The 20,990-nt window shown below is 36.0% G+C and overlaps 3 protein-coding genes and 2 long non-coding RNA genes across 8 annotated transcripts; all 5 read left to right on the top strand.

Moving 5' to 3' along the window:
• Positions 1-26: 26 nt before the first annotated feature.
• LOC120011237 (histone acetyltransferase MCC1-like) lies at positions 27-3,946 on the top strand. 3 transcript variants are annotated; one of them, XM_038862304.1, is made up of 8 exons: positions 27-182; positions 470-582; positions 1,136-1,208; positions 2,063-2,280; positions 2,363-2,507; positions 2,624-2,723; positions 2,805-3,033; positions 3,322-3,946. In XM_038862304.1, exons 4-8 carry the CDS (start codon positions 2,174-2,176, stop codon positions 3,500-3,502), a joined length of 762 nt encoding a protein of 253 aa, XP_038718232.1. In that variant the 5' UTR covers positions 27-182; positions 470-582; positions 1,136-1,208; positions 2,063-2,173; the 3' UTR covers positions 3,503-3,946. The 3 variants fall into 3 exon arrangements, with proteins under 3 accessions (XP_038718232.1, XP_038718231.1, XP_038718233.1); XM_038862305.1 differs by having other exon boundaries at positions 39-182; positions 484-582; XM_038862303.1 differs by lacking the exon at positions 470-582 and having other exon boundaries at positions 29-182.
• A 937-nt stretch (positions 3,947-4,883) lies between these two features.
• On the top strand, positions 4,884-8,389 carry LOC120011236. Of its 2 annotated transcripts, XM_038862302.1 has the most exons (5): positions 4,884-5,040; positions 5,871-5,996; positions 6,591-6,819; positions 6,898-7,002; positions 7,472-8,389. In XM_038862302.1, exons 3-5 carry the CDS (start codon positions 6,636-6,638, stop codon positions 8,182-8,184), a joined length of 1,002 nt encoding a protein of 333 aa, XP_038718230.1. In that variant the 5' UTR covers positions 4,884-5,040; positions 5,871-5,996; positions 6,591-6,635; the 3' UTR covers positions 8,185-8,389. The 2 variants fall into 2 exon arrangements, with proteins under 2 accessions (XP_038718230.1, XP_038718229.1); XM_038862301.1 differs by lacking the exon at positions 5,871-5,996.
• A 236-nt stretch (positions 8,390-8,625) lies between these two features.
• On the top strand, positions 8,626-11,237 carry LOC120011239. The gene is made up of 3 exons (XM_038862306.1): positions 8,626-8,843; positions 10,677-10,833; positions 10,953-11,237. The coding sequence occupies exons 1-3, from the start codon at positions 8,641-8,643 to the stop codon at positions 10,998-11,000; spliced, it is 408 nt and encodes a 135-aa protein (XP_038718234.1). The 5' UTR covers positions 8,626-8,640; the 3' UTR covers positions 11,001-11,237.
• Positions 11,238-11,598: 361 nt separating this feature from the next.
• Positions 11,599-13,260, top strand: LOC120010340. Its single transcript, XR_005470866.1, has 3 exons — positions 11,599-12,312; positions 12,692-12,963; positions 13,111-13,260. It is a non-coding gene; the product is annotated as an uncharacterized LOC120010340 (long non-coding RNA).
• Positions 13,261-13,848: 588 nt separating this feature from the next.
• Positions 13,849-14,510, top strand: LOC120010341. Its single transcript, XR_005470867.1, has 2 exons — positions 13,849-13,983; positions 14,151-14,510. It is a non-coding gene; the product is annotated as an uncharacterized LOC120010341 (long non-coding RNA).
• The last annotated feature ends 6,480 nt before the right edge of the window (positions 14,511-20,990 follow it).

The raw sequence follows: 20,990 nt of genomic DNA, 5'->3' as shown, positions 1-20,990 counted from the left end.
GAATGTAATGCTTCGTTTGTCTGGCCTAATAAGCGAGCAAGGATTGGATAGTGGATGCATGTCCTGTCCGCCACTATCCCGTCCTCATATCTATAGACTTCAACAATTCATCTTCTTGTAATCATTCCTCGACGAAGCTCATCCTTCTCCGCCTACGCAGCTCGTAGACTTGGTCAACGAAGGTAAGCTCTTCTCTCGTTTTATCTCTTTGGATTTTAAACAACAAAGCTTCGTTTGGATATGAATTCTTGATTTCGGTGTTAATTCCGAGTTATCGTAGGGTTGGATCTGATTTTGATTGTTGATTTGAAATTGTGGGAGAATTTCTGAGTATTTGTTATTTTCTTCTTAAAGATGCTACGTTGATTTCTTTTATTCTTAGACGTGAGAATTGCATCATCTAAAGTATTGATGCTGATCTTGTGGTGTGATATGGTGAATTTTGAGTTCTTTTGTTTTTATTTTCAAGTTTGTTCCGTCTAGTGAAGTTGTACGTCTGAAAGGGAAAAAGTGAAGAGCATCAACTATTGACCTTGCGGAGTTTCCAAGAGACAGTATCGAAATCCTAATCTATTGAATGAGGTCTGTGCTTGATGTTTTAATTTTGGCTTTCTTCTTCCTTTTTGAAAGACAACTTTTGCGCTTTTTAAGGGACAATAGGGATTTATCATTTTGTAGCTCAATTTACTTCTCTGTTGGGTTATCTTGGCGTTTTGATTTAATGATTTATAGCTTCTTCTTTTTTTTTCACTTTGGCTATTTAGAGTTTTGATATTGAGTTTTATGACTTCTGTTGGTAGTTTGATTTGAATGATTGGTTTGCCTTATTCCAATGTGGATTTGGAGTTGCGTTTATAACAGATTGGCTATGTTATATCTGTTACTTTACAGTGACTTGATTTCTTATAGCCAGATTATATTTAACAATGTTTATCTGGATTGTGTCAGTATAAGTTATGAGCGTCCCTCTTGGTTATCTTCATTATAAAGGATTCTATTCTCTGCACATCATTTTTTGGATTTCATATCCAAATCTTACCCAAATTTGCGTGGTTGGTGGATTAATTAAATAATGAAACATATGAATGTATCTGTTATACATTTGGAGCAGTCTCAAATTCTTTTTTGGCATCAGGACTTTGACTTACACAGGTGGAATGGTGGTGGAGGTTTAGTGTCTTAGCAGGACGTGACCATGTGCCATTATGGTGAGTGTCCTGTCCTATGCTTCAGTGAAAATTTGAACTGTATAATTTATGTACTCAGAGTCGTCTTAGATTTCTCTATTGGGCTAATGGTTCTTTCAAAGACTTTTTAAATGGGTGTGGTTTATGCCTTTATGGTATAAGAATATGTGAGGATATGCAGTTATATAACTCATGTTTTGCAATGTTATGTACATCTGTTTTGTAGCAGCTGCTGTAAGATTCCAATTAACAAAGCTTTTCTCAGAGTGTTATGGGCTACCTTTCTCTTTATTACTTGCTAGTATCCATGCGCAGAACCGGGATTATTAGTATCGCAAATCTCTGGTCACATGTAATGCCGCAGTTTTCTGTAATTCATACTCTCAAAGAACGATTTGTTCAGTTTTGTAGGGTTGAGATTGGCTAAAGAAGACCTGTCTTATAGTTACCGGTTAACAATGTCAATATTTCATATTTCTTTTTTTGATTATAATTGCAGCAAAATGATGCTTTGTTACTTTAATACCATGTTAAGCTAGTTTCTAGGTGAGGTTCCACATCCCTTGGGAAAAATACCACATTTAAGCTAGTTACTTCCAAATTGCAAAAGCTTGTTGAATTTTCCTAGCTACTGCAAAACACAAAGATTTGAGCTGGGCCTGCTAACCGTGTTAAGCTATATTTGAAATAATTTCTTCTTTAATTGTACTGTTTTAGTGTCTCCATATGCTGTGTATTTTCTTAGTCTTTACTCTTTGTCTCTGTCTGTACCCCTGCTCGTGGTATCACATATTGATTCTTTTGTTTATCATGCCTGGTTTCTTTTATTAATTCTGGAAGTTATAAAAAGAGAATCTTCTTTTCACATTTTTCAGGAACTAATACTTGGCAGTCATGACTGATGTGGCATAAATGGAAGGACAAGTTCATGCACTATATCTTCAAATATATCATATTTTTGCTGGGGATTAGAAGTCAAATCGTCAATGGTAGCCCCTAAAATCTCCCACCACCCACTTATATGCTATAGGCAAATTCAACCTTCTGATTTAGAGATTTTAGAGCAACTACATGGTGACATATTTCCTATTAGGTAGGCAGCTTAACTATACCCTTTGTGAGATAAGCTTCTGGAGGTTTCATTTGCTTCTTCATTAATATAAATTTCTTTCCAGGTACGAGTCTGAGTTTTTCCAGAATGTTGTCAATGGACATGATATTGTGTCCTGGGCAGCAGTTGATCGTAATCGACCCGATGGCCACACTGATGAACTTATTGGATTTGTTACTGCACGAGTTGTCATGGAAAAAGACACAGAGGTGGGTCCTCTACCTTTGTTAGGTTACAACTTGTGAATATTTTTTAATGAAAAAGTTGTAAGCATAGTTTATGTAATTGCTGATGAGCTCGTATATATCTAACATCCACCCTGCAGATTGTGGATTTCCTTAGATATGATCCCTCAAAACATGATCAAACATTAGTCTACATTTTGACACTGGGAGTAGTAGAAAGTTACAGAAATGTCGGCATAGGTAGGAACTTTCTCATATGATTTGGCTTAAGTATGCTATGCCGGTCTCCATCTAATCAATACGATAATCTTGTATTTGTAGCATCTTCACTGATTCAGGAGGTCATCAAATATGCTTCAAGTATTCCGACTTGTCGTGCAGTTTACTTGCATGTTATTTCATATAATAATCCTGCCATTCATTTCTACCAAAAAATGTCGTTCAAGTGCGTACGGAGGTTGCATGGGTTTTACCTGATCAACGGCCAGCATTATGATTCCTACCTGTTTGTTTACTACGTAAATGGCAGTCGTTCTCCTTGCTCACCATTGTAAGTACGAAAAAAAACTTGTTCTATGTTTTGACATTGATACTTAGCATAAGAGTTTTGACATAAATGGTGCATTTTGCATGTTCCGCATAATGAGGAAGCTCTTTTATGTCAATGATTAGAATCACCTGTAGATGATATAAATCTTATAGGACCTGGGCCAAAAACTTACCAGACGATTATTGTTTGTGAAATTTGCTTCTTTTGAATGTACTTGTGCTGCTGAATGAACTATTTACTGAAGTTTTACTGTTCTAAGGTAGTGTCTTTCTTGTTTTTGGTCTGCAGAGAGGTTGTCATGTTTGTGGTGAATTATATCAGAAGTGGTCTCAAGTCAATAGCAGCAAGGCTAAGGATGGGTGAAGAGAAGGTGATAAAGTGGCCCAGATGTAGAAATACCCAGAGTCCTATATTCAAGCAGAACAAAAGAAACCCAACATCGGAGTATACCGGGTGTGAATATGTGTGATGCGCGCCTCTCTTTATTTTGTGATAAATAAGAGACATGGTGTGGAAATCCAAAAGCTGGAGTATACTCCTTCCTTTCCTACCTTCGTTCTGGCTCCTATTTATCTGAGCCGTGAAATAATGTCTTTATTAAGTCATGTGTCCATGATCTGCCCTAATTTGCTTGAATTTCTCCTTGCTTATCAGGAAGCTTGATGAACTTGTATCTTGTCATTGAACCTGTAAGACTCTTAACTGTAAGCTTAGTGTGGCATCTTACTATATTAAACCAAAACCTCCACTGCTTCTGCGCGAGCGTCCTTCTGAGTCGGTCTGCACGCTACGCGCATTTTTACCTTGTTATTCTTTTTTTCTCATGATTGATTGTGTATTTTGTGCTAATGACTTGTACATCAGGCTTTTTGTGTATTTTGGCTTACTTAAGGTGATTATATCTGGGTATGGACTATGTGTTGTTGATATGTAATTTCATTTTCATACCATCTCAGTTACTGACAAATGAAGAAGATATGATGAACTATATGCAGAATGAGTGGACATGTTAATCTGGTCCCCAAGGACTAGATTGAGTCCACACGAAGGGATCAAGACCATGCCAAACACAACTTTTATTACAATAAGTCTCGGTTACCAAGCTAAAAAGCCATTTCAAACCTTTAATGGCAGGCATGGGAACCAATATGTGTACCGACTACTAATTGAAAGCAATCATTTAAGGCCAAAACAATGATTGAGTTGGTGAAGATTTTTTAAAAGAAAGTAAAAATTGTTTGATACACGTTCTTAATATAAAAAGGCAATTATATTTAATCATTTGTAAACTTTTTCTTAAAAAAAAATAACTCATCATTATCTGGACCGTCAACGAACTTCAAACTCGAATCAGGGTAGACATGTATAAATCTGTTCGCGAAAATAATAATGCCAGTTTAGAATTGAACTCCTGATCTCTGACTAAATATTTTACGTCCTAAGTTTTAAGTTGTGAGAGATAACCACCTACACTATGACCAAATTATTTTCTTTGTGAACAATACTCAACTGTAGAGATTTTTTTCTTTACACCTTTATTTTGTCTTTTTCTTTGGCCAAATTATTCTCATCGTGTTTTGCAACTTCATTTTGGTTTTTTATATTATATCGTTAAATTAAATTTAAAAAAGAAAAGAAAAGATTGCAGTCCGTCCGAACTCCGAACAACAAACAAAATCACAACGGAAGCAACAGAAATGGTTTGTGAACCTCCTGCCAATAAATGCAGATTCAGAAAAGCTACCACGTGTATTTGCTGACGTTGCTACGCATAAACAACTGGAAAATATTCCATTTATACCAAAAAAAAAAATTAAAAAAATAATAATAATAAACCGCCATTTCCAAAACTCATTTCTCCCTCTTTCTCTTTTGCTCTCTCTTCCTCTTTTTGTTGCCTTTCTTTTTTACCTCATTTAGTAAGTTCAAATCTGAGGGAGAAAAAGTGAGCATCGTTCTTCCGGAGTTCCCAAGGGATAATATCGAAACCCTAAAACAGTGAATGAGGTCCGTGTTTCGTTTTTTCCCCTTTACTTTTTGTGCGTTTTAGGGAACGATACTGGTTGAGCACGATTGCTTTGCATTTTTCTGTTAAGAATAATTTATAAGGGATTGGGAATATTATATCTATCAAGAACTTATGTTGATTTGTTTTCTTCTAGCCAAATTAGATTTAACACAGGTGTCGTATCTGGATTATGTCAGTACGAGCTAATGAGTTTTTGTCAATGTTGTTCTAGATGAGAGGGATTTTATTCTTTGCATATCGATTGTTTGAGATTTTGTCTCTGTACCCGAATATGTGTGGATGCTTTGATTGATTATTTACTGAACCATAAAGATGAATCTATTATACATTTCAACAATTCCCTCATATATGTTTGGCATTAGGACTATGGATTAAGTGGGAAGACTTAATGGTAGAGGTTTAGTGCCTTAGCAGGATGTGGCTATTTAGTCATTGTGAGTATCCATTGCTTCTGTGAAAATGTGAACTGTGTAATTTGGCAAACACAAAGTCTCGTCGGACTAAATTATTGGTCTAATGGCTCTTTCAGAGACCTTTTAAATGAGTTTTGTTTATAATGGTATTAGCTTGGACCATGCTAATGGAACTTCATGTTTGGAGCCTCCTTGTTATTTAGGGTAGTGGTCTCTCCCTGCGTCACTATTTTGATTTTGTTTTTGAGGTGATATACCAGTTGACAATGTCTTGTTGCATTGAAACTAGGAATTGAAGATCCTAGAAAATTCTAAGCCTTGAAAATTTGCGAGAATTGGATGCACTATACTCATTATAACTGTGTAGTTTCTGCATAATTATACTTTTTTGGTAGGTCAAATTTGAAAGTGGAGCTGAGGATTTGTTCAGGAGATGTGAGAGAGTGGAAGGCAGGAAGGTCCCCATCCTCTTGAGTATTGTCTGTTGGATAGACAGGAAGAGAAGGAAATGAGTGGTGGAGGTTAAACTAACCCTTTTATAGTGTTAATCATTTCTCAATTTATTGTAAGATTACTTGAAACCTCCCACCTCTGGAACGGATTGGTTTTAAGAAATATGGGATGAGAGTTTCCCATTGCATTTCATTCTCCTCCCTCGAACTCCAACCAACAACCATATCGGCCTCTTTTCCTTCTCTTTTCTTCCCTCCAGCAATTCTCTCTTTCCTTTTCACCAAACATAGTGTTATGGGTTTCAATGGTAGAGGGGCATGATATATTGTGCTTGTAATTTGGGATGGGTTCCTTGAATGAGGTCACTGGTTGAGTGGGATTGGGCTACCAAAGTAGCCTTTTTACACATACATAAACACACACGTATACATGCATATGCTTGAAGGAAGAAACTGACGTGTAAGACATTCGGTTATATCATTTGTTTTCTGCAGTCAAATCACTTGATAAGAGAGTGATTTGTGCTTATAAATCGAAATTATGTTCTTCCTATTTTAATTCAGGGGTTTTTCTAACTTATAAAACCACGGTTGATTGTCTGCTTTCTTGCTGCTGTTTCACCTAATTCTGCTGCATGGAATTTTGGTGCTTTGTTGCTGTAGGTCATATTTGGCTGATTTGGCATCTTTCCCTCCAACACCTTTAAGATGAAACCAAGAGCAAATGTGGAATCTAAAGCTCAGAGGACAAAAGCACTTCAAGGTGATGGGCCGAGTTGGATTCTCATTGCAGGTGGTGCCTTATTAAGTACACTTTCAATTCGCCTTGGTTACAAGATGAAGCAGACTCTTGACTCAAAGCAACAAGCAAATGCTAGTAGTAGCCTAAAAGGTCTTATAATATGTTGGAATTTGATAAGTCGTCTTTAACGCAAATCCATTCCTAACTTTTAAAGTTCCTGATGACCAGGGAATGGAATATCTTCCGAGAGACGGAGACCACATGGTTGCCATTTGCATTCAAATATGTATTCTTTTCCACACGATAATGATGGTTGCTTTCACTGCACTTCAGGTATGAAAATTCTTATGATTGCTATCTACCGTTCTTTGATTTAGTGTTCAGAGGGAAGACAATCTGCTGCTAAGAGGAAAAATCTTCAAGCAGGTGTTTTGAAATGGATATGCTAAAATGGATAGTCATGAGATTCATCTGTTATTTTTCCTCCTCCTTTTTTATGTTGTTAAAGTTCTCCTTACATGCCATGATGCTGGAGTTTAACACCACGAAGTTCTTCTAGTGCTTGTGTTTGTTTGTGCATGTCATTTGATTAGGCCTAATGTGGAGTCTCAAGTCATGCTGTGAGTATCAGTTTTCTATTACCCTGACTTTTGGCAATATTATGTACATGGTTGAGAACAGTTTTTGTAGTTGGTCTAGCCCTGTAACATTTTCTTAACACATTTGGAAATTGGTTAATTGGGTTGGGGTGTTGTTTTTCATGTATTATAATGTTAAGGACCTCTGTTTGGATTTGAAACAGGGTACGCGAGCATGGAGTTGAAGTACCCGCCCAGTGGCCAGGTGCTTTCCGAATCTGATGTTGCTCTTCCACTGGTTACAGTTCCGTCCACTGAATATCCCAAGGAGAATGGTGTTATTTGGGCATCTTCTCCTGATCGTTTGGAGTTGCCTCCCAAGCCTTTTCACCATTCAAACTGCTCAGATTCTCCATGTGTATCAGAATCCGGTTCTGACATACTCAGCAAGCGGGAAGTGATACACAAGCTTAGGCAGCAATTGAAGAGGAGAGATGACATGATACTTGAGATGCAAGATCAGATTGCAGAATTGCATAATTCACTGAATGCTCAGGTTGCACATTCCAGTCATTTGCAGTCTCAGCTTGATGCTGCAAATACGGACCTGTTTGATTCGGAAAGGGAAATTCAGAGACTGAGAAAGGCAATTGCAGATCATTGTGTGAGACATGTGGTCACAAATGGCGAGTCACAACCTGGGAATCTGAGTGAAGAAATGGCTACATCAATGGCGAGAGCAATTGAGTCGTTGGAAAAGGGAAGGGGAGATGGGGACAGAGTTGAGATGCTGAAGAGCGTTGTGGGAGAGTTGAAGGAGGTGATTGAAGGAAAGGAATACGTGCTGCAGAGCTATAAGGAGCAGAAAGCAGAGCTATCCATGAAGATCAAGGAGTTGCAACAGAGATTAGATTCTCAGCTACCTAATATTTTGTAGGTGCACCCTTAGTTTCTTGTTTTCCTCGTTCCTTGTAATGGTTTTAAGTTTCAATATGTAGGAGAGGCTTCCCTTTCTCCTTTTCTTTCTTTCCATGTTTGGTTTTGCTTGAATGTTTGACATTGTTTTATACTAGAGAATGTGCATGAGTTGAGACTAAAGACGGAGAGACAAAATAGAGAACTGGGGTATGGTATTCGCAAAAGCAAAGCTGTAGGAACATTACACTGGTTTTGCCATTTGTCTGCTCTTCAAATTCAGAGTCAGAAGAGTTGAGAAAATTGATTTTGAGATTTTGTTTTCTTACATATTAGCTTTTGATTCCAATCCTTATTATAAATTGGGGCACAGTGATGTAGCTCCTAGAATGATCTAGTGGACATAGGTCTTGTAGTTCGAAATTTATAATTTTCTAAGCTTTCCTGGTGATGGTTCTAGGTTTAAATATGATATTAAATGAAATGTTGGGCTTTCAACCCTTTCAAAAATGGTAAATTATGTAATGGTCTGTTGGGCCGGCCCAATAAGGAGGATAGATGGCTGTCCATATCTTTATATTCCTCGCGAAACGGCGGAAATTCAACCTTTCTGCCCAACGCTTCCGACACGCCGATCCCTAAAACCTACCGCAGCACATACACTTCGTCAGAGTACGGAAGGTAAGCTCTTCCATCTCCCTAGATTTATCGTCTTCTATCGTCTGTACATAATTCCTTGATTTCGGTGTTATTCGTGCTGTCGTTAGTTCCGATCTGTATCTGATTATTGATTTGAAATTGTGGGGGGATTTCTGAGTAGTTATCATTTTCTTTTATATGTTCTCGACAATTTCTTGGTGCGATGATTTCTTGTATTCGTAGATGTAGGAATTGAGCGTAATTGTAAGTATTGTTGCCGATCTTTGTTGTGTAATGAATAATGATGGTGATTTTTCAGTTTCTTGTGCTATGAATTTGGAGTGTGCTTTGTGTACACGTGTCGTTTTTCATGAACTTTCTTGGCTTATTACTTCTTCACCAGATTGGAGCCTGTGTTATTGGTGTTAGGTTTCCATTTGATTATTCGTTATGATTTCTCTTACTCAGATCCCTTGAATCAAATTGAAAGTCAATGTCCCTTTTAATAGTTCAATTTGAAAAAAGTCTGGTGGTTTGAAATCTGAACCAGACAATAGGTAGCATTGTTTTTCTTGCTTTTGGGCCTTTTTCCTCGTAATTTTCAGTTCTAAATGCTTTGTTAAATACTTTTGGTCCACTTTCGGTTTGAGGAGAGTCATTTTCACATTCCTATCTATCATATACACTTTTTGAATCTCTATGTTATAATTTCCTTGTCATGACGAATGGATTAACCATTTAGATTCACCACTTGTCATTCCCTTTGAATAACTTTGTAGTATGTTTCATATCAATCACTTTGATCCTCTCTTCAATGGAGAAGGCTCTACTGCAGTCATTTGTTAATGCTTGATGCTGTAGGTTTTTGAAGTTTTTCAAATAGACAAATACTACTCTCATTGGTTAGGTGCTGTTTGGAGGCACGAGTAAGAGGCTGCTTATTTAGCATGTTTGGTAGGGCAGATGGATAGAACTGCAGAAATCTAGCAATACAGGCTTGTGTTTTCCTGTGATTGGGATTGGTGGTGTGTGGCAAGAGATGGATAGCATTAGGATATCATTATCTCTTGTTACGAAAAAATGAAAGAAAAGAAAGATTTTGAGACCAAAATGTATTCCAATTGACTCCTTTCATGCATATGTTACAAAATGCTAGATCTCCACTTTTCCCCAGTCCCTTTTTTCTTTACCTTTCTGTGTTATTTGATTTCTTCTGAAGAAACGTTTTTCATTTGAATTTACTTGTTTTGTGCATTTTATCTTCATACTGTCTTGTGCTGTTTGACTGTTTCTCTTTCTTTTGGTCTGATTTTGAGATAATGGTGGTTTTGGTTTTTGTCTTCACTAGGAAATTGCACATCTCAATCTAGCTATACCTTTCTTTTCTTTTCTTTTTTTCTTTTTTTCACCTCCCTTCTTTCGGAGTTCTCCATCTTGTTCTATGCTTCCACCAAACAGCATGTGAGGGGATGTATTAATACACATGACACAGGCAATGAATTTTGCTTTATGGTTTTTATTACCATACATGTACCTTCACAACGGTTGTTGGTAGTCATCCTCGAAGTTTCAAGGTCCAACTTCTAATGTTTCCAGGATATATTTTGTTTTCCTTTTTGTATGCCCCTTTCTTTTGGAGTTTTCCCTCCTGTGCTATGCTTCTTCAAACAGCATGAAAGGAGACATGTATAGAACATGCACATGATACAGGCAATGAGTTTTGCTTTATGGTTTTTATGACCGTGCAATTTCCCTCACAATCTCTGTTGGTAATCATCCTCGAAGCTTCACCTTATGATGTTTCCATAATTTTATATGCTTTTGTGTCACCCTCATTGCTTTTATGTGGAGACTTATTACCAATTTGCTGTGTAGGATGTCAGAGACTCCTTTTAGACCACGAGAGGTACTTCGTGAAAAGCAGAAGTATTTCCAAAAGGTGCAAAAACACACCTACTTGAAGGGACCATTTGACAAGATCACCTCTGTTGCAATTCCTGCTGCATTAGCAGCCACTTCATTGTTTATGATCGTGAGTTTCTTCTGACCCCGACATTTGATCCCTCTTATCTTGCCCCACCCCAAGACACTTTAGCTGTCTAAACTCGTAGATAATTTAACAATCATTCATTTTGTGCATTTTCCTTTCAGGGACGTGGGATCTACAATATGTCTCATGGAATCGGAAAGAAAGAGTGAGGTGAAAAATCTTGCTTGATGTCCGACAATAATTATCTGCTTGTGTTTCAAAGACTTGTGCTCATGGACTTGAACAGTTTTTTTGGTCCTGAGTTCCATGTTTAATGTTTACATCCGCTAATAATTGTTTATTTGTGGACTTTGTTACAAGTTCTTGAAATTTTACCATTTATGGCCTTTCCTTTTCCCTTTCAATTTAGTTTTCCTGCCACATAATCAAAGGCCGGGCGGGCTTAATGCTTTTTGCTTACTATTTACTTATGCTTTTTCCCATTTATGGTTTAATGCTTTTTGGTTCATTTTGTAGATAAGGGTGAATGCAACAATTTACACTAAGAGGTATAATGTCGTAAGAAAAGATGCAAAATAATTTAAAAGAGTACAACAAAACTTAATGCCCAACTACAAGTATCAAGCCAATCTAGTGACCAAAAGAAACAAACCATAAAAAGCAAGATGGCGCTCTTAAATTCTTAGTACTAATCTAACAGTCACTTGTAGGTGCCAATCAAGACATTAAAACCTACTTACACTCACTTCATCCCATCAAAGCTCCCTTCCACAACCCAAGAGAAGCAATGAGCTAGCTGCTCTCTTTTTCTCCACACAGACTTGACCTGTTAAAAAGGTAAGTAGAAATTTTTGAATGCATCTCTTGCCATTTCTTTTGATGTTAGTTAATTCTAGAGTCTAATAAGAGCATCTGCACCACCAGTTTATTCCTAAAATACAGACAAAATATCACTATCAAAAAGCACCGAAGCACACGCTCAAAGCGTGAAGTGAGGGGGGAGCTCACGGATCGTGACTCGGCCCCCCTCACCTCTCGCGACTCGCTTCGTCGCGGTTGGACAGGTGCAGGCGTGCGTTTTTGGCAAAGCACAAAGCGCGAATTAGCATGCATTGGACCTTTTCTTGGGCTTTGAAGCCCAACGTGAGAAACGAAATATATATATAGAAAAACAGAAAAGCAAATTATCTCAATATTCTAGTCGATCTACTGATTGCCCTAGACACAGAAGTCTCTTTGTCAAATTTATCTCGGAATTGGATCCCAATAGTAGCTGCTGCCCAAAGGTGCTTTATGAAAGCCGGTCCACAGCAGTGAAAGTACGATGGATTCCGTCGATCGAACGAAAACCGCTTCTTGCTTGCGCAGGACAGTGAATATTTGAATTGGAGGAAGATTTGTGAATGAGATGCGAATCCTTGTGCATCCTCAACGACGACGGACGTAGCCAGCGATTCTGACCCAACGTTGACACCAGTCCAGAGGTGTTAAGATGTAATCATTCAGCGGAAACCAGTTTTTGTACGCCACCTCTCTCCCTCTCTCAGTTTTCACTTCTCAATTTTTTAATTAATTAATCTATTAAACATATATATATTTGTGCGTTTTAGCCAGTAGTTGGAGAGTTAACAAGCAGGACTCGAAACACTGTCTTTGTTTATATTATGAGTCTTTGTCTATCATGTTAATTACATTGATGATAACCACCACTTGTTAGCGCCTAGAGGTGGACATCAGGTTTCCAAATCCTGCTCGACCCAGCATTTATCGGGCAGGCCTGAAACCTTTTTATTGGTTCGAACCCTACACGATAAGTTCATAATAGGGTTCGTGGGTTATCTTAATAAAATTGTTGTTGAACTATCCCCTAATCTTTTTCTTTTTTTATTTGTGTATTTAGGGTTACATATGCATCTGATGGTATTGATCGAGCCAAAAATTCTCATTTCGAGCTTCTCAGACTATCATTGGGAAGGTATAGATCTTTTTCACAAACTCACCTCTAGATTTCACCTTGCTTCATGAGGATCAATCTTTCAACTTTATAAAGTCGTTTGTTATACTTTGAACCAGTACAGAGAAAGCCAAAAATGTTATCTTCTGTCATTATACCAAAAACATAAATGGCTTTGCTGCAATGCCTCAAAAGGAAAAAAGCAATATAGATTCTGAGTAAGAACTTCTGATTTAATTTAGTGTTAACTCTTTACTATAATTTTTCTCATTTGTTCCCTTCTTGCCTATTTTTGTCTGAATCGATGGAATTTTCGTGGCGCTTATGTTCTCCTGATTAATTATATGATTTGATCAAATGTCCAGATGTTGTTTCGGTTTAACTAAGCAAGGAAAGAAAATTGCAGAGGCATGGTCATGGGTTTCCTTGGACAAGAGACAGGGGAGAAATTCCAAGGAGCTCAATTTTGAAGAAGACAAGGTTTGGTGAAGGCACGATCATCCAAATCTCGACTTTGGCAAGTCTTGTAATCTAAATGCTTGTTTCTATTGAAATACTTTGAGGGGAAAGAATATGATTTTTTTTTCCTTCATATGTTTGTCATTTGCTATCAGGTTGTCCTTTGAAATAACTTTTGTATACTAATTTTTTTGTCCAGATTTTGTGTTTTAGGTGTTTGGCCAGAATCAGAGAGATTCAGCGATGAAAGGTATGGACTAGTGCCATCGAGATGGGAAGGACCGTGTGAGGAAGACGACCAAGAATCCATTTGTTGCAATAGGTTCATTCTCATCTTCATTTACTGCCAATATTCTCTATAGATTTCCCATATGCAGAAAGGTCCCAAACTAAAAAAATGGTCACTGGATTAACCAAAACGAACCTCTTTGTATTTGTGCTTCACTACAAGGATACTCCTCACATAATGATTGTCATATAGCCAAACCAAGTATCCAAATACATAGTCTTCAGACTTTTTACTAACATTGACCTTGAGAGAAACATTGAACCTCATCTCTTCTCCTATCTCCTTAAATGTAAGTGTCCTTGCATTAACCAAAATTGGCAAACCTGTTGGCTCTTTAACAATTACTCTGTATGGAGAACAAGGAAGAATGTTCTCTAGGGACATAGAGGAAAAGTTAAATAGTCAACAAGTTTGTCAATTTAGGTTAATCCAATGACACTTACATTTAAGGAAATATGTGAAGATAAAGAGTTTCAATGTTACTCTGGAGGTCAAGGCTCTTTAACAATTACTCTGTATGGAGAACAAGGAAGAATGTTCTCTAGGGACATAGAGTAAAAGTTAAATAGTCAACAAGTTTGTCAATTTAGGTTAATCCAATGACACTTACATTTAAGGAAATATGTGAAGATAAAGAGTTTCAATGTTACTCTGGAGGTCAAGGCTACTAATAAGTTTGAAGACTATATATTTAGACACTTGGTTTGGCGAGATGACAAACATTATGTGAGGATTCGCCTTGCAGTGAGCCACAAGTACAAGGAGGTTCATTTTGGTTTCTATACTACCTATTGATTAGGTAATACATCAGTGTAATAAGAAACATATTGTTAGCTATAAAGCACCTTGTTGTATTGATGCTACTTGTGTACTGTTGCTGCCACGATGTCATGTTTTCCTTATCTTTATTTGTTCAGAGTCAGATCAAAATTCACCAAAGTAATATATTGAATATCATGTGAATTTGATTCGACTCGCCAATTTCCCAATGTTGGGTTGCTTATGATCGTAGGACAACATCATGATCTTTTCTTCGAACTGTTAGAACTTGGGAGGTTAATATTTCTTTGATATGATGATTATATGCTTTTAAATAATGAAATTTACATACATTTATGTATGTCTATTTACTTGTCATTTTTTATGGGTGTTTTTATGTCAAAACTTGTGCTATGAACTTGATAAAACAACTATAAGAGCACTTTTCCTTATGAACAAAAAGAGATAAGGGGCATTATCGCTAGTAAAAAGAGATCTTATTGATGTTATTTCTTTTGAAATTTAAAGAGCAATATTAATTGACATAGTTTGTCACATAGATAGCTCCCTTAAGCCTTTATGATATTGGATTCAACACGAGGTGGCTCGCATTGGCAGATATGATCTTTACAAACCATGAAAGGAGGACATATAAGTAGTCCAACACAATCATCACCGGTTTCACAATGATGCACGTTCGGGGATCGCCCACCTATATATATATATATATAACAAAACAAAAATCCAATATTGTTAGCTCTTTTTTATAATCAAGGAATCATATAACCTAACATGTTTTTCGAACAGTTGAGTGAGAATAAACCGGAGAGAGAACCAATGAGGTTATAGCCAAGTGATTTATTATATTGCCATTTATTTTTCAATAGAAAGATTTTAACACATAAAAAAAAACACACTACTAACCTTCAACGCTTGAGATTGGCATGCCTATCCAAAACAAAATTCATTAAAGAAGAAAAAACCATTAGTAACCTTGAACAATATATATATATATATAGTATATAATAATTTTTTTTGTAGCACAAAAGAAATAATGATGAATCCACTACAAATCTGAATATTATCAAAACAATTTCATGTATCATTTGAGAGAGAGAGAGACTCACAAAATGCAATGACAAAGAGGATGGCAAAGAAAGTAATCTTGATAGAAGTCTTCTCCATCACTTTTTTTTTCTTGTGGATTATGGTTTTTGGACTGAAATATGTGTGTGTTTGATTGCAATGTAGAACTCTCCACAATATGCATGTATTTATAGGTAATAAAATTCTAAATCTCACAACATAGTGGATGAGTATGAATTTGCTCACCTACTTTTCACAGTGATATGCGCATAGTTTTCAAAACCCTACCGTACTGCCAATTGGATTGAGACGTTTTTTTTATTTTATTTTACATTCATACCGCACATGCAATCAAATCGTGAAACTCGAGGTCAAACCGCGGCATTTCTATGAACCATGAACCGCGGTATTTCATATAAAGCTACAAGTTTTGTAAATTACTATTAAAGACATTAGATTTAATTTTAAAAATATACAATTAAGGTCACTAAATAATTTTCTACAACTGCCCCTCCCCCTTGGCCTAATCTAACTCACAAAAGTCGAAATCCCTAATTTGTGAGGAAAGTCGGAGACTCTGGAATCTGGATTCTGGAAGAGTTGCGCTAGAGAGATTGAGAGTACAAATGCAGACCTTCATGGCCTGAGGAAGGTGAATTTGAGCCATGTATTGTTTATTTTGGAACTTCTTTGAACTTTGTATCTCACATTTGAGAATTGAGACTCTATTTTGAGTTATGTATAACGTATATACTTATATTTAATTATTCATATAATATATATATATATATATATATATATATATATAATATAAATATAATGTATATTATAAAAGAGTGGTTCGACCTTCGTCGCATCGGTTGAACCTTGAAAACCTCGAACCCTCATCTAACACAGTTTGATGCACGGTAAGGTTCTGGAAACTATGCATATGCGCCAATATTTTTAATTTACTCTTACTATTTATAGTTATGTGCACCAATATTTAGGTGTTCAATTATATACCTCTAATGACTCTCATTATTATGCCCGAACCACTAGTTTGAATGATAAGAATGGTGAATATTATCAAAAAGTGTCAGGTAAATCATTCTAAATCTCACAAGATATTGGATAAATATGAATTTACTCCATAGTTATATTCGCCAATAAATTTAATTACTTTTTATAGTTATAATTTCACTTATAAAAAAAATTACATATTTCTCAATGGTATTTCAAAAAAAAAAAAGAGAAAAGATTGGAAACCATTTGGGTGATATACTATTGGTGATTCGATTCTTACTAGGAGCAATACCTTTATGACTAACTGTCATGCTTCAGCCTAATTTATCACGTCGTCTGTTGGGAAAAATCTGTGCATTAGTTTAGACATATATCGAACTTTCAAATGACCAATTTGTATGATGTCATTATCGGTTAGGAAAAAAAGACAGGAGGTTGAACATCATGTAAGACTTGTGGTGGATTTATTACAACTAAATATGTCTTATAAAGGAGTGTTTTTTTCTTCCCTTGTTAATATTTATTAAATTGAAAAATCATTTTAATTAATTTTATATTAAACCACCCAATAGAGGGGGAGGATGTGTTTGTGATGAGAGAGAGGAGTGTGCGGGCCGCGTGACTTTTATCTCTCTTCTTTTTACCAGGCTTTTTGAGCCCAACTTTCGTCTCGATAAAAATAGAGGTAAAAGTAGGGCCATATGGACGCGGGCCAACAGTTAAACAGGCCAACACAAGGCTGGGCCCGACACCATCCAAATTAATGTCAATAGAATGTTGACGTTATCTCAAACCAAGTAATGAGAATCCTTACAGGTATATAATTAAAGACATAAATATTGATGCATATAACTATAAAAAGTGAGTGAGTAAATGCAAAAATATTGATGCATTTAATTATAAAAAGCAAATGAGTAAATTCATACTTATCCACTATCCTGTGAGACTAACAATTTTTTTACCTATAAATACATGCATATTATGGAGAGTTCTACATTGCAATCTTTCAGTCCAAAAACCATAATCCATAAGGGAAAAAAAAAAGTGATGGAGAAGACTTCTCTCAAGATTGCTTTCCTTGCCTTCCTCTGTGTCATTGCATTTTGTGAGTCTCTCTCTCTCTAGATCTCTTTCTCTCTCAAATGATACATGAAATTGTTTTGTTTATATATGTATAATCAAGGTTATTAATGGGGTTTTTTCTTCTTTAATTTTGTTTTGGATAGGCATACCAATCTCAAGCGTTGAAGGTTAGTAGTATATTTTGGTCACAGTCTCGTTGGTTATCTCTTCTGTTTACTTTCACTCAACTATCCAAAGAACATGTTAGATGGGGTGGTTCTCGATTTTAGAAATAAAAAAAGAAAAGAAAAGAAGACTTGTAATAATATAATACTGAAATTTTGTTTTGGTTGATATATGTGTACAGGTGGGCGATTAGTTGAGAACGCGCATCATTGTGAAACTGGTGATGACTGCGTTGGATTATTGATATGTCCTCCTTGGGCCATGATTTGTAAAGATCACATCTGCCAATGCCAGCCACCTCGCGTTGAATCCAATATCATTAAGGCTTAAGAGTTGAGAGTTAATGGGGCTATCTATGTGACAAATTATGTCAATTAATAGATAACATCAATAAGACCTCTTTTTAATTATATGTCATAATGTCTCTCTGTCATATTAATTATATTGTTTGCTTTGAGGTTTTGGTTCTCTTAGATACATCGGATTACCCTCATAGGTTTTTCATGTTATTATAAAAAATCCACACCCTCCACACCCCATAGTTATATTGTTCGCTTTGAGATTTCGGTTCCCGTGAATACATCGGATTACTCTCGCAGATTTTCATGTTATTATAAAAAATTCACACCCCATACATACCATACCAATTATATTGTCCGCTTTGGGATTTCGATTCTCATGAATATATCATATTATCCTCACGGGTTTGTTTCTCATAAGCGGATTACTCTCACAGGTTTTCATGTTATTATAAAAAATTCACGCCCCATACATACCATACCAATTATATTGTTCGCTTTGGGATTTCGATTCTCATGAATATATTATATTACCCTCATGGGTTTGTTTCTCATAAGCCCAACAACTTAGCGTTGACCCAAATCACTTAAGCCCATGAAAAGGGCTAGATAACAAATAGGAGTGGACTTTGCTTATATAAATCACTCGGTTGGGACTTACCCAACGAATGTGGTATATTTTATTCATAACAACAAGTACTCTTATAGTTGTTTTTATCAAGTTTATAACACAAGTTTTGGCATAAAAACGCCAATAAAAAATGATATGCAATACTTTTGTTACCAATGAATCCAAAAGTGACATACACAAACGTATCTAAATTTCATTATTTAAAAGCGCACCACTGTCATATCAACCAAAAACGTATGTCGTCTGAATATCAACATTCCAGTTCAAAGAAGATTCATGATATTGGTGAGATCCTAAGTTTGATTCTTATTGACAGTAATGTATGTCATTGTGACTAGGTGCTTGGGTTTTGACTAACTAACCCCTATCGTAGATGAAAAATTATGTGCGCATGGACCCAGCAACCCGAGTTTAGACTTATATCAAATATATGTCCAAAGGAAAAACTCATACGATGTCATTTTCAATTATCTTGAACAAAAAAAAAATTGACCCACAATTGCACTAAAAATTGATTGTTTAACATGAGAAATTAAATAAGCTCTTTATTGATGCAATCGCTTGCCAATTACAATAGTTTGTGACATGGTCTTAATCAAGCCAAGATGGGTCCAGCAACAAGTGGTTCACATTTGCAATAATGATCTTTACACACAAACTGACCAGAACACACATTTGGGATTTTTGTACAATCATTGTTATTAGAACAAGGGTAAATTTGCTCTTCTTCTGTCGCTGGTGGCACACCTATTAAACAGAAAAGAAATACAAAATCAGTTATGATAGAGATCCCAACATATAGTAGCTCAGTTATCACAGTTGTACGTTGAGTTGTACGCACATGATTTCATGTGCATAATGTGGGACATGTGGAGTTCACAAATTCATTGAGATCATATGCGTCCAACTCAATATCTGTGATAACTGAAATATCAACAACTGCTGAGATTGTTATCATTTTGCGAAAATTCATGGGTAGAGCTCTTATATAAATTAATATATGGCGACTCACACTTGCATTTATGATTTACACACTTGAATTGACGGAAACATGTAGATATGCGTCCGGCACAGTCTTTGTCACTAGAACATGGCCCTTCCTCCATTAGAGTTGTTTTGGCATTCACACCCATTAAACCTAACAATGAGCACAAAATAATAATAATTAATTCCCACATATATGAAAATTATCTAAACATATTCATGTGGGTGTGCTCATTTTAGAGAGAGAGGGGAGGGGAGGGAGGGAGAGAGAGAGGGAGGGACTAACCAAATGCGATGACAAAGAGGATGGCAAATACGGCCATCTTGCGAGAAATCATCTCCATTGTTTTTCTTGTAGTTAATTTTGTGATAGGTTAGATATGGGGTTTGATTGCAACAAATTGTTGTGAAATTAGGTTGGACGAATAAGTATTTATAGGATTACTTATAAATCCATAATATGGAAATCCTTTAAATTTGTAAATCTTGTATACTTTACTAACTTACCATTTATAGTTATATATACATAGAAATTCTATATATATAACTATATAACTATAAATGGTAAGTGGGTAAGATGTACAAGATTTACAAATTTAAGGAATTTCCAATTATATATAGATATAGAATTTCTATGTATATATAACTATAAGTGGTAAGTTGGTAAGATATACAAGATTTACAAATTTAAGGGATTTCAATTCTATATATATATATGTAGAATTTCTATGTATATATAACTATAAATGGTAAGTGGGTAAAATGTACAAGATTTACAAATTTAAGGGATTTCCATATTATGGATTTATAAGTAATCCTATAATACTTATTCGTCTAACCTAATTTCACAACAATTTGTTGCAATCAAACCCCATATATATATATGCGCATTTACTGACTTAGCTTTAATAGTTATATGTGAATTTACTTGCCTTTTATAATTCTAATTAATTAAATACTTAGTTATATGAGAATATAGAAACTGTATTACGAGAATTTATTTACTTACCTTCAATAGTTATATGTCAATTTAATTAAATTACTTGTTATAGTTGTAATTGAATACTTGGTTTAAAAAGTTGGAAGAATAGAATATTGATAATTGTCAGCAAGGAAAGGAAGTATCTTTCCACAATTCACACAATATATTGATAATCTCTTGCGAGTCATGGCCATGTCTGCAACGACTCTCTCTATCCCTTCCCTCATTACCATCCTTCGCCCCTCACCATTGCAGCCTCTCTTCACTCTCCCCACTCTCTCCTCTTCTTCTTCTTCTTCTTCAAGGTTCACTTATCATACAAACATCCAATGGACTACCAACAACAAAAAACAATAGCAGCAACTGCGACAAGGGTCTCCAAATTCTGACCCCAAGACCGGAGTCTCAATTTACAAGCCCAAATCCTACGCGGTTCTTGCTAGCGACGCTCCCAATTCTCTGCGGCAAAATTCGCTTGGAAATTGACTTCCCGTAATTCTTTT

The sequence above is a fragment of the Tripterygium wilfordii genome, chromosome 12, assembly GCF_013401445.1.
Source record: "Tripterygium wilfordii isolate XIE 37 chromosome 12, ASM1340144v1, whole genome shotgun sequence".
NCBI lineage: Eukaryota > Viridiplantae > Streptophyta > Magnoliopsida > Celastrales > Celastraceae > Tripterygium > Tripterygium wilfordii.
Note: the sequence above shows the minus strand (reverse complement) of the source record. Positions and strands in the feature narration are given on the sequence as shown.

Excerpts from the sequence above, each read along its gene's own strand:
- LOC120011239 (XM_038862306.1), top strand. The coding sequence starts at position 8,641 with ATGAAATGTTGGGCTTTCAACCCTTTCAAAAATGGTAAATTATGTAAT. Across the intron at positions 8,844-10,676 it reads ACTTCGTCAGAGTACGGAAG|GATGTCAGAGACTCCTTTTA; the intron begins GTAAGCTCTTCC and ends TTTGCTGTGTAG. Across the intron at positions 10,834-10,952 it reads CCACTTCATTGTTTATGATC|GGACGTGGGATCTACAATAT; the intron begins GTGAGTTTCTTC and ends TTTTCCTTTCAG.
- LOC120011236 (XM_038862301.1), top strand. The coding sequence starts at position 6,636 with ATGAAACCAAGAGCAAATGTGGAATCTAAAGCTCAGAGGACAAAAGCA. Across the intron at positions 6,820-6,897 it reads TGCTAGTAGTAGCCTAAAAG|GGAATGGAATATCTTCCGAG; the intron begins GTCTTATAATAT and ends CCTGATGACCAG. Across the intron at positions 7,003-7,471 it reads TTGCTTTCACTGCACTTCAG|GGTACGCGAGCATGGAGTTG; the intron begins GTATGAAAATTC and ends GATTTGAAACAG.
- LOC120011237 (XM_038862304.1), top strand. The coding sequence starts at position 2,174 with ATGGTAGCCCCTAAAATCTCCCACCACCCACTTATATGCTATAGGCAA. Across the intron at positions 2,508-2,623 it reads TCATGGAAAAAGACACAGAG|ATTGTGGATTTCCTTAGATA; the intron begins GTGGGTCCTCTA and ends TCCACCCTGCAG. Across the intron at positions 3,034-3,321 it reads CGTTCTCCTTGCTCACCATT|AGAGGTTGTCATGTTTGTGG; the intron begins GTAAGTACGAAA and ends TTTGGTCTGCAG.